Raw genomic sequence first — 12,715 nt, 5'->3', positions numbered from 1 at the left:
ATGTAACATTTCCCAGAATAATCCAAAGATTGAAAAATGTCAACATTTCTTTTAAAAAACTCTTTTATGAAACTATTGCCCTAAGTACATTTTTCCCTATCAATTACTTATAGCTAGAAAGAATTTTGTATATACTGGACATCAAGAATTGAGGATACTGGAAATTTTAAATTAATGACATAGGAAGTCAACACAGAAAGCTCAGATGAAATCAAACTAGTATGATTTCAAAAAATTAAGTTTAAAAGCTTTCTTGGCCAAAGTTTCATCAGTGGGGGGATAAATTCAGCGAAGAATATGCAACTCTGATCGAAATCACTTAATCAAAACTCACTGAATTCACCTTCTGGTTTTCCCAGAAGGATCGGCTGATCCAAGAAGAATCAAGAAAGAATGCGGCTCTCACTGAACTATTCGAACATCTTTCTTCTTTAGCTAAAAATGAAATGGCAACCCACTCCAGTATTCCTGCCTAGGAAATCCCACGGACAGAGGAGCCTGGCAGGCTATCGTCCATGGGGTAGCAAGAGTCAGACAGGACAAAGCAACTAAACCACCACCACCAATCACTACAGACATCATATCAAATTCTGTAGTAATAATAAGGCGATGACTGCTTTTCAGCTGGAGGACCTGGGTTTTTTCCTACTGCATATCTAGCTGTGGTGCATTTTAATGAGAAAGGATGACTGCACCAGCTTTTAACCAGGAAGCAGATTTTAGCCTTCTGCTTAGGTCTCCCACATGCTAATATGGATGACTTTGTTCTGAAGAAAATCACTGATACGAATACATGTAGGTGAATAAATGTATTATCACAATTACAAATTCAGTGTTAACATTTTACACACTAACTTCCAAATGAGAAACCTAGAACTAACTAGATTCTCAGTATGTGTGAGGTTCCGCTGAATCACAACAGTAGTTAGTACAGAAAAAAAAATCAAATGTTAACATGAATCACTATGAATACAGACCTGACCCTCTGTCCCCAGGAGTGCACTTTAAAGCAGACAATTCATTCTCCACACAGATGTTACCACAAGGAACGTGTGTGCGTGCTAAGTCATTTCAATTGTGTCCAACTCTTTGCAACTCTATGGACTGTAGCTTGCCAGGCTCTTATATCCATGGGATTCTACAAGCAAGAATACTGGAGTGGGTTGCCATGCCCTCCTCCAGGAGATTGTCCTGACCCAAGGACTGAATCCTTGTCTCAGGCATCTCCTAAATTGGCAGGTGGATTCTTTACCACAAACGCCACCTGGGAGGCCCAAAGTAATGTGGGGCTGCCTAAAGTTTAACGACTGTTGCTCTTTAAAGAAGAGACAGTTTATTTCCAGACTAGTGTTGAAAAAATTCTGAGAAATGTTTGAAAACTCCTTCAAGTAATTTTCTCATGTGGTCACTGGGAGGAAAATGATTTTACAAAATAGATATCTTCATTGATTTATTAAATATAATTTGTCAAAGAAATGAAACATTTAGATAAATTCTAGTCTTCTCTCACCACCACCTTCTCCCAAAATATATATTCCATCAAAGTTGGTTCACTAAGGAGCTCTAGCGCAGTCAGAGTGGCAGAATTTAAGAGGACATAACGAGTCCTTCTGCTACACAGAATCATTATCTATCTCTAACACATCCTTAAAAGGCTGACTTCTAATCATGTGCCAGAGAGGGCCCCGCTAACTTCAGTGCTTTCATAAAGAAGAACGGATGAGAGCTCTCATCATAAATGACTTCAATACAACTGAGGAGAGAGTGAGCAGCCCAGAAAAAGAAGTCCTCATGCAGAAATGCTGGTGGCATGAAATGCCAAGTGCCTTTAACTAAGACTTTCCCTGTCACAAAGCAACTTCTGTAAAAATGACTGCAAATAAATTATTCGGGGCTCAGTGTGAATCGGCAATTTACATTTATATTATACTGTTGTTTACTCAAAAACTTTTGAATGAATAGGACTCAGAGTTTGCCAAAGTGTTTTCCACAAAACAGCTCTCTTGAGATGTACCAGATCTGTAATCAAATAAGTCTGAAAAACCCTGAATAGTTAATTCACCTCTTGGGTATGCATAATGCACATTAATATATAAAAGCCTCTAAGAAGACAACCATTAAAATTTTTAAATATTGTTTAACTAAGCATTTCCCAGACATATTTGGCTACATATCTAACAGCTAATTAAACAGTTTGGGAAAATGCTATCACACAGGAAAAATATTATCATTTAAGAAATATTAGGAAATACTATACTCTGGGCACTCTGCTAAAACGAGTTCTAGTTCCTAAAAAAAGCACTGATTTTGTGTGTGTGACTTATTTTATTCAACTTATCATTGTTTCTTTTATACAGCTCTATCCTTAATAGTATTTTGGTCTGTTGTTTTCCAATTTTGCCTGATCTTTTTTTCTGCATAGATATGAAAGTCTAGCAAATGTAAACTAGTTATATTAGTCTCTGGCTCAATTCTCTACTTCAAACACAGTAAATATTTTACAACTAAATCTTGGCTAATAACAACCTGTACTTGTGTTTTAAACAAAACAGTGATGAAAATGCAAATAACTACAGCACTTCAGAGTTGGTTAACAAATCCTAAGAACACGTTCAGGCCATTGGGAAGGTCTTTCCAACCTACATTTCAAAATGTTCAGAAAGAAGCTATCTTGGTTGCTAATTTCAGTATAAGGAAAATGATACGACTGCTCAAAGGCTTATGTGAATGTCTTCCTTTTAAATTTAACACTGAATCATTTGCATCCTCCATTTAATACCAAGAAGGTATCAGCCACAAACCGGATGTCACCAAAATGCAAATAAACTACAATTGAGACCAGCTGTTGTTGTTATTCAGTAACGGATACAGACTGATCTGTTTATTTTCTCATCCCACCCACCCTCCTCAGGTTTCATTTTTGTCTTCTCAATCTCAACTTGTTCCACTCAGCGTCTCCCTCTATCCTCTTTCTGTGTGAACACATTATATATTTTCACAGAGATGCCACTTGTGGTCAACGGAAAGATGAAATCAATCAGTCTTTGTGATAATAAAAACCATGATCTTGATAGCCAAACCAGGAATATTATGCAACACAGATGTTATCTATCAATAAACCTTGAAAAGCCGTATATGCTTAATGCACTGAGTTCATACAAACTGTTGCTAATTAGAGAGATGAGGTCAATAAACAAACAGCAGTGAGTTAGCATTTGGAAGGCTGAGAAATATATATGAATGGATGGGAAAGGTGGCTCTTGAAAGTCAAGAATGAGAATTAAATTTAATCTGGAAAAAATCTTGGTTGCATTTGAAAGCTTCTGAGCAGGTAAGTGCTTTGATTAAATAAATACTTAAAGGGTTCAGGTATAAATGAACTGGATGGGTGAGTAGCTGTTAATAGAGTATTTTAAGTCACTTGGTTAAAAGTGACTGACCTAAGTCAAGGTTATCAGGACCCAGACCAAGTGAAGACATGAGGAGCGATGAAGGTGCCAACAATGGTTTCAAAGTAAGAGCTGGTGGAGCTTAGAAGGTGAAGAAGAAGGTGTGATACATGAAACCTGAGACTGAGGTTCCCCACACCAGGCTCAAATGATGTGAAGCTGACCAGGGAAAGGCTGGGAAGAGAAGCTTCTTCAAAGGAGGAAATGTTTCCATGTGTTGGGTTGAACTGCCCAGCAATGAAGAGAGATAACTGAACAGAAAACCTGAAGTATAATCACAATAAGACAAGAATGACAAGTCTTATTAATAAAAACATATTTTGATTAGTCTTTCCTGGGGGCACATGGGAGACAGGATTGCAGAAATTTAGAGAATGAAAAACAGAAAGGTTACATATCAATAACTTGATTAAAATTCCATACTAAGTCTGTGACAGCTGTCTTAGAGCAATACTTATCTACTACAGCACAACCCATCCAAAAGCAAATGTGTTCAGAGAATTACAAAATATTTTTCAGACTGATGAAATTTCACTTTTATGCCTTTTTTTTCCCCTTTTTCCCCAATGCTGCAGAAAGAGATGATGGGGAATTTAAATGGATGGGCCCAATATTTGCACAAGAATTCCACAGTCTATGTAGATAAGTTTCCTACCATTGCTGCTTAGCACTGGCCTCGGGCACTTGCCCTCTCAAGCAATAGATTTTCAGTACTGCCCCTGGCAGACATTCCACCAGCAAAAGCAATCCCTGCCCAGGCTCAAACATTCCCAACTATTCTAGTCACGCTAGTTCAACCCATGCCCCTTAAAACCTCACAAAAACATTGATTTACACTGCTGCTGCTGCTGCTAAGTCACTTCAGTCGTGTCCGACTCTGTGCGACCCTGCAGACGGCAGCCTACAAGGCTCCTCCGTCCCTGGGAGTCTCCAGGCAAGAACGCTAGAGTGGGTTGCCATTTCCTTCTCCAATGCATGAAAGTGAAAAGTGAAAGTGAAGTCGCTCAGTCGTGTCTGACTCTTCCAGACCCCATGGACTGCAGCCCACCAGGCTCCTCCATCCATGGGAGTTTCCAGGCAAGAGTAATGGAGTAGGTAGTATATCCCTATTCAGCTTCTTACTAACCATAAACTATTTAAACTACCCAATAGTTTCTTTAGCTATAAAATGTACAACAGCTGACAAAATACCTATTGGTCTTCTTTATGGCAAACACAGGATGTAAGGTAGGCAAAAAAGCTTACAGAGACCATGCCCAATAAATATCATTAGCACTATTATTTTAATCCATGAAATAAATGAAGTTTAATTTTTTTTAATATATAAGCTACAATAAACTTGAGTTAAGCTGGTGGTTACTTTAGGTCAATGGTTTTAAAACTCATTTACCAATGAAACATTTTTCAAAGAAAATGTTATACCGGAACAGAAAGATCTAGATAGAGCAGCTGTAACTTACAAAGGGATGTGAAAGCCTGGCTCTCACTCATTCAGCTTCCTTCACACTCCCTTCCACCAGTCACACCAAACCTCCAAGGCAGGCTCCCAGGGCACCAGCAAACACACTTTTAAAAAAAATATCATTTGGGGTAATAATTGATATAACCAAAAATTATGGAAAACAGGTCCCCATTGGTAAGAGAAGCATTCTAATTTTTTATTTTTTTTTTTAAATGATCATTCTTTTCATTCTGACACCTTCAGGAACTCTTGAAGGTTTCAAAATAATTACATATTTCAAAATTTTAGAATGAACATGTACTTCTTGCATACTGAAAATTGATGAATCTTTTTTGAGATGTTGGAATTACTTCTCCACCCTCCCAGTTCCCCAACACGTACACACCTCCTTTCTAGGGAACTGAAAAGAAAATAAATGTACTTTAGCAGTCAACTGGATTGCCTCTTTCCATAGCATCCCAGGAGTAAATGACTGCAATGGGAGCCCCAGCAGATTAGGACCCCCAGAAGATGTGTCGACCACCAGAGTGGTGTTGATTTTTGTAACTGAATTAAATACTCTGAAAAAAAAAACAAACTCTCCAGTGTACCACAGCCCCCATAACTCTCTATTATCCTAAAAAACCTGCACTATCTGTCTTCTGGAAACATTTGAACAGGTCAGAGAATAGGGCTTATAACTTGAGTAAGAAACTTCTGGATTCATAAGAAATTCCATTTCTGAGTGACATCACCAGATTAGGGGCTTTCTGAACTATCTGAGTATCCATCCCTACATCTGGTCATTTGGGTTAGGAAATTGTTTTCCACCACCCAGAAGATGTGTCAATCTGGGACTTACTTCTCTGATGGGGCAGTGGATAAGAATCCACCTGCCAATGAAGGGGACACCCGTGTGATCCCTGGCCCAGGAGGATCCCACATGCTGCAGAGCAACAAAGCCCAGTGCACTCTAGAGCCCAGGAGTCACAACTACTGAGGCCGCATGCTGCAACTACTGAAGTCTGTGCACCTAGAGCCTGTTCACGACAAGAGAAGCCACGCAGTAAGAAACCTGTGCACCTCAAGGATGCGTGGCCCCACGCTCACTGCAACTAGAGAAAGTCTAGGCAAAGTAATGTACACCCAGCACAGCCAAAAATAAAATTACTTAATTCAGAAAAGTAAAGCTGTGGACACACAATAAAGGGTGTAAACTCATATGCAACTCTGAACATTGCACCAAACATTAAATTTCTAATTTATTAATAATTTGTAATATACATATTAGATTTCTTATCATGCACACTCCTATACTGGAAAATTCCTAATTCAATAAGTATTTCTTTACTCTCATATCCTTTCTAAAAGATAGGCATTAATGTTATATTCTTGGGTGAAAAACAGTGAGGTCTTGAGAGGATAGTAACAGTCTTTGGATGTGTACATTTTATATGCAGACAGACACAGAAAAATTCTGAGAATAAATGCTAATGTTAATAGAAGATGGAGAAATCATGTGGTTTTTAATTTTATTTTATTTTTTACTTATCTCTTTTTCCATTTTTTTTTTTAAACAATCAACATTTAAAACCTCAGGTATATCTTCACAGTACCTTCCTTGCTGAAAGCTCAGTCAGGGAATCCTACCGGAGTCCGTGACCAGGCTCCTTCAGGGCTCCCCTCTACTCTCTATCTTTAACCTCTGACCCCAAGTACTCAGCCTGCTTCCCCAGCCTCTCAGTAGCCATCACCACTCACTTGGCCCCTTCTGTTTCTTCTACCACTGACTGTACAACTGACTGCAAGCGAGGTGAAGGACAAGAGCCCCAAATCTCTGTGGTCTTAAGTTTACTCTCAACCGATAAGGGAGCAAGAAGAAAGTAAACAAACAGCATGACAAAGTATAGGGAAGGAATGAATTTGCATCAGCTTACAAACTGTATACAATTGAGGCTCCTGGTTTATAGTTTTTAGCACACCCATGAAATTGCGAGGCAGCATTCGGGAGGAGCCTACAGCAGGCCCAGGACTACTGATGACTGTGGAGTTCTTCCCAGGAGGCCAGGAATCAGAAGCATTGTCAGGATCAGTGCTACAATGAATTAACCTTGCCCGATATATATATACCCCAAGTTTTCAAGCGTATATAGATTGTATTAATAATCAATTCTTAACATTTAACACTTCTTTTCTCATTATTTCTCAATCAAATGATGCGAAAACTACAACTCTCAGGTAAATGTCTGCATCACTTTTTTTGATGTTCAAGAGCCTCAAGAGATTGCTCAAAGAAGCTGGGAACACTAGTGTACAGAAAAAAGGACAGGTCTCCAAAGTGTGACAGAACAGGCTTTACACGGAAGCTCCGTCATTAACTGAGCAAGTCTGAGCCGGTTCTCTAAACTCCCTGAGCCTCAAGTTTCCAAATACAAAGCTGGGAATAACAATAAGTCCATGAACCTTCCCAGGAGGGAAAACCAAGTGAACCCAGTCTTCTAGCTGGCTATCTGCTCCCCTTCAAACCTCACCTGAAGTCCACGCAGACAGAAGGGCAAACGTAAAAGGCACTCTGCCCCTCGCACAAGCTCTAAATGAAAGGCCAACCAACTAGGCCGATGGCCCAGCCCTGACATACTGGCCTCTTGGCATGTCCTCTTATCCACAGAAACACACACACACACAAAAAAAAAAATTATGTGAAAAAAATTTTCAGTATTATTTCTTTTTTGAAGAGTAACATATAAAATCAACTTCTGCCTCAAAACAAAGTGTAACTATTCTTGGAGAGTGTCAGAGAGGAAACAGCAGATTAAGTTTTATATACAACCTGAATTAAAAATTATTCTTGAAATCATTTCTTGAACATAAATGTTTTCAGTGGTTTAGATGAAATGATAGCACAATATAATTCAAGATAAACACGGACTATCTCTCCAGAAGATCTCCACCTTCCTTTAATAAGGAAAATAAGTCTAGTTTACACGAAATGACTGAGCACCGAGGAACTGATGCTTTCACATCGTGGTGCCGGAGAAGACTCTTGAGAGTCTCTTGGACAGCAAGGAGATCCAACCCAGTCAATCCAAAGGGAATCAACCCTGAATACTCACTGGAAGGACTCATGCTGAAGTTGGAGCTCTAATACTCTGGCCACCTAATGTGAAGAGCCAACTCATTGGAAAAACCCTTGATGCTGGGAAATACTGAAGGCAGAAGAGACAGGGGTGACAGAGAATGAGAGATGGCTGGATGGCATCACCAACTCAACGGACATGAATTTGATAGTGAAGGACAGGGAAGCCTGGCAGTCCATGGGATCGTAAAGAATTGGACACAACTTAGGGACTGAACAACGACAGTCCAAAATGACACTATCAACTGAATATAGTAAGTTGATAAGCATTTTAAATCAAAGGATTATTTCATTTTTAAATGCCCGACTGACACACAGCAATGAGAAATACATAACAAGTATAAAATTCTAATATAGACAATGTAGTTCATGAAAATTTTTTTTCTTTCAGAAAATTTATTTTCTGCTATTAGCTACAAACCCATAAAGGAGTAATATTAAAGGTATTACTATTATAGTACTAAAACAATCTTTTATACATTGGTTTATAGAGCAAGCTTTTGGAAGGATGAAGCAATCACATCAACAATTCACAACAATCTTTAAAAAGCAAGCTGTTCCACATTACAAATGCAAGTGAACTGTTATTTAAATCAGGAAGCAAGGAAAAAACTGTCCTTTAGGAGGATAACATAGAGAAGGAAACATCTCTTACTTTAAGAGCAGCCATGGTGTTTGTTCCTACACTGAAAACTGATGTTATTGCAATTATCCATCCCAATCTCCAGGCCTTGCTCCTGGAGGCAGTTAGAACTTCTCCACCTCTTGCTGTGTTAACACTAGTTCAGTAATTTCCTGATAAAGAATCTTAGTGCAAACAGATCTTAGTGATTAACTGTAAGGTTCATCCCCTTCTTGTACAGATAAGTACACTGAGGCCAAAACAAGTATCTTACTGTTAATAATAAAGCTAATTATTTGAAAAGCCTACCCAGGGCTTTCCCAGTCCACACCTCTCATGAGAACCACAATTGTGAAACAGACAACTCAAGCAGGTATCAACCCAGAAGCATGGGGAATGTTTACAGTGGGCCACATAGCGTAATTTTAACTATTAAAACAATTCAAGAGATTATTAGTCATACACCAGCATCCTTCGGATAGTAAGTGTAAGAAAAGTGTTAATTTACCTGAATCTCTTCTAATGTATTATTTTTATTCAAAAACAACAGTACTATAGAAAATTTAGAAATACTATAATTTTAATAAAGTCCATCCTACATATGCTATATTTTCAACTAGTAAATCAAATCAATATACCAATCCTGACACTTAAGTACACTGTGTCTATGGGAAATGTGATAACTATTTCAAGGCAAGCTTTTTTGAAATGTACACTGCAACACAAATCCTAAACATTTTTAAGATTCACATTAGTTCTAAGTTTTTAAAAATACATTTACAGAAGAAAGCTTCTTTTGCGATTTATATGTTCCTAAATGTTTCCATTAGCTAAATGATATTTTGGAATATGATCAAAAGGTATTGAATGTCCGGTTCTAACAGCAAAGCTAAATCTCTGACAGTTCTCAGATGTGGCCACTGCTTTTAAACCACTGTGTCCCCAAAGGTCTAACAGGGTGAAAATTCTACCTTAACAAGTGAAGACAGCAAGGCATATTTTAACGGTTTAATTTCATCTCTAAGTGGTAAACACAAAATTGCATTTGGGCTTATTTCACACCTCTAACAACTTAGTATTACCATATGCATCTCTCATTCTTCCTCCTCAAGAAAAAAGTTTACACATTCCAGCTACATATAACTTCCAAATTCTTTCTAACTATGAAAACCAAAATAGGACTCCTTAAAGAAAGAAAAAAAAAAAAGATGGAGAATTGGCAGACTACATGTTTATGTCAACCTACAAAAAACATAGAAATGTGCAGCCCCAGCTCACCAGAAGAATCACATGTGACCAAACTATTCTGTGACATCTTATGTCTTTTATGCCCAATATTCTGGTTTTGCATTCGCCTATGTCAATCCCTAAAGGCTCAAGAGCTAGTAGAACATCTTTAGCACGAAGAGTGTGAGAGCTCTGTTGTTGGCCCGTGGCATGATCTTAGAAACACTTGAATCAAACCTATTTATTTCCCCTCTGCTTTTTAAAATCGAGAGACCTAGGCTTGGGACGTGGCTAAACGACAACAACAAAAGAAGAAGAAAAAAACACCCGAACACGGAACACGCTAAGAACAAAGGAAACATCAGCTTGTGAACAGGAAATGAAGCAACTCTATACACATAAATACCTTTTGGGGCCGCCAACGTAGGTGAAAGTAAAGGTGGAGTCTGAGTATCTGAAATCTGAAACGAAAAGTCTTGTTAAAACCTACCCCCCGGAGTGGATTTTTAACCCTGGTCCTGACTCGGACCCCTTATTTATTTGATGGAGCCAAGGGGAGGCCTGGCTGGGCGGGAGGCGAAAGCTGGAGAACCCCGAGTTCCCCTCTCCGAGCGGTGCCGGAGGGGATGCTGCGCACCCTGAGCCGGGTGCCGCGCTTGGCCGCCCCCCGCAACAAGTGCCGGGTGCCATGGCAACGGCGGGAATTTCCCGGTCCGGGCGGCCGGAAGCGGCCCCCGCCGAGCTCTCGGCTAGGGGAGCAAAATCCTGTCCCCCTCCAGGGGGAGCAAAATGGACGAAAGACGACCCCCAGGCAGAGGCTCGGGGCGCCTTAGGGACCTAGGGCATCTCTTATCTTTCTGGGGCATGACACTGCCAGTCGGAGGTACTAGAGGGAGCCGAAGCGACCGGAGATCGGGCCAACGCTGCCCACCGGGGGGGCCTCGGCGCCAGGCGCAGCCAGCCAGCGCCGCGCAGCGCAGCGGGCTCCATTCCTGGCTGCCGCCGCTCAGCCCATTGCGCAAACCCGGCGGATCCTATCAGCCGCCTGGGTCGCTGCTGCTGAAACCCCGGAGGCGGGATCGGACGCTCCAGGCGTCCACAGGGGACTAAAAATACCATGCACGGCTCCTTGCCTAGACCCCTGCTCGGGGCCACCAGGGTTCTGTCCCCAAAGCTGGTGACCGCCCCAGACGGGCGGGGAGAGAAGAAGGAGAGAGGCTGTTGCCCCCTCCCCCTTTTGGCTCCCGCTCCCGCTGCAGCAGCTGTTGCCAAATGAACCCCAGAATGGGGATGTGCAACCCACCCCCCCATCCCCAGCCACACACCTCGCGGCCAGAAAACTGGGCAAGGGGGTGACGGGCGGGCAGAGGAACCTGGCGCTGGGTCTGAGGCTCTGGAAAGGCGAGAACTCACCTGCAAACAGGCAGTCCTTCTCGGCTCTGGACTTCTGGATCACGACGTCGATATCCTTCTGAATTCGCTCTTGCCTTGAACACATCCCCATTAAATAAATCCCTGGAAAAGAAGCAGCCGCTATTTTCCACCCCACCCCACCCCCTCGCACGCTTCCAGCTTTCGTAAATATTCAGTTAAAAATGAAACCTCTGGCCGAGGCAGGGGCTGAAGGCGAAGTGGTTTCGGAAGTGATCCCGGGTGAGAGAGGAGGCGGTGGTGGCGGAGGAGGAGGGGGGGGAGGTCGGCTTTGCATTCCCAGATGTGACCGCCCAGCTGCTGCTCGCTGCTGCTGGATTCCAATTTCTTCTCCTGACAATGGATGGTGATGACACCGACTCTCACTTTCTCCCTCCCCCCGCCAAGACCAACGGCCGTGGGGGGGCCGAGGGTGCTGGAGACGGCCGGAATCAACGGCCGCGCGGCGGGCGCCGGCGAGGGGCGAGCCCCGCTCCGCCTCACGCGCGCACACCCCTCGCGGCCCGCACGCCGGCCTTCCACACCCGCGCACACCGCGCCCGCGGGCGGCGGCGGCCGTGCCGAGGCTGCTGCAGCGCCGCCGGCCGCCGACCCTCCCGCGCCCGCCGCCCAGTCACCCGGTCCCGGCCGCCCGGGCTTCGCTAGTATCCCCGCCGGCAGAGCGCAGGCTGGATTCCCCAGGCCGGTCGCCGCTCGCGCCGGGGGCTGAGTGGGAATGTCGTTACTGAAGACTCCCTGGGGCTCCCAGCCCGCCCCCCGCCCCGGCCGCCCCCCCCCCCCGCCTCGCGCTTCCACCACTTTTATGAATTCGACTCCACTTTCGGAAGGAATTATGAGTCATATGGAAAACCCAAACTCGAGTGGCTGGAAGGGGGGAAGAGGGGCAAAGCGAAATCGTTCAATATGGGAAATAAATAAATAAAACGAACAAATCCTTCCTTGTTGTCACATCAGGCAAGATGGAAAAAGCCTTGAAATGACTCCAGACGTAACACCCTCCCGTGCCTACACTGCCAGAGTCTTTTTTCTCCCAGATAGAAGTAGTTCAGCCCTTCTGGAGCGCCCTTTAGGAAACACAGCCCCTTTTGAGAGACTTCTTCCACTTGCAGAGACTCACCCGTTCTGCTCTGCTCGGTCTTTCCGTCCATGAAAAATTGGCAGAATCAACTGGCACGTGCCAGGGTCTCCGTCAAGGATGGATATCTGTTTGGCTTGTTTTAAAATGCCACCCTTTTGCCAGTCAGTCAAGAGAAAGCTGCTACAATCCTGTTGTCTTGCAGAACTGAGATAGTGCTCTGAGCCTCACTTTCTGTTCGGCCTAAGGACAACTTGGGCCGAGGTAGCTGCCCTGCCTCTGTACTGCCGTGTGCCCTAGGACAGGCTTGTTAATCTTTTCTCCACTGGGACGG

General features: G+C 42.8%; 1 protein-coding gene across 1 annotated transcript in view; it reads right to left on the bottom strand.

The window, feature by feature from the left end:
- The window catches only part of PARP8 (poly(ADP-ribose) polymerase family member 8), a 195,653-nt gene extending 183,889 nt beyond the window's left edge, over positions 1-11,764 (bottom strand). The window contains exons 1-3 of the mRNA XM_040262467.1: positions 11,478-11,764; positions 11,289-11,390; positions 10,282-10,336 (exon numbers count right to left, since the gene is read on the bottom strand). Coding sequence (XP_040118401.1) covers positions 10,282-10,336; positions 11,289-11,390; positions 11,478-11,583 — 263 coding nt within the window. The 5' untranslated portion in view covers positions 11,584-11,764. The remainder of the gene's footprint in view (positions 1-10,281; positions 10,337-11,288; positions 11,391-11,477) is intronic.
- Between the last annotated feature and the right edge of the window lie 951 nt (positions 11,765-12,715).

This window comes from Oryx dammah, unplaced genomic scaffold (assembly GCF_014754425.2).
Source record: "Oryx dammah isolate SB20612 unplaced genomic scaffold, SCBI_Odam_1.1 HiC_scaffold_20, whole genome shotgun sequence".
In the NCBI taxonomy this organism is placed as follows: Eukaryota; Metazoa; Chordata; class Mammalia; order Artiodactyla; family Bovidae; genus Oryx; species Oryx dammah.
This window is presented reverse-complemented; position numbering and strand designations above follow the sequence as displayed.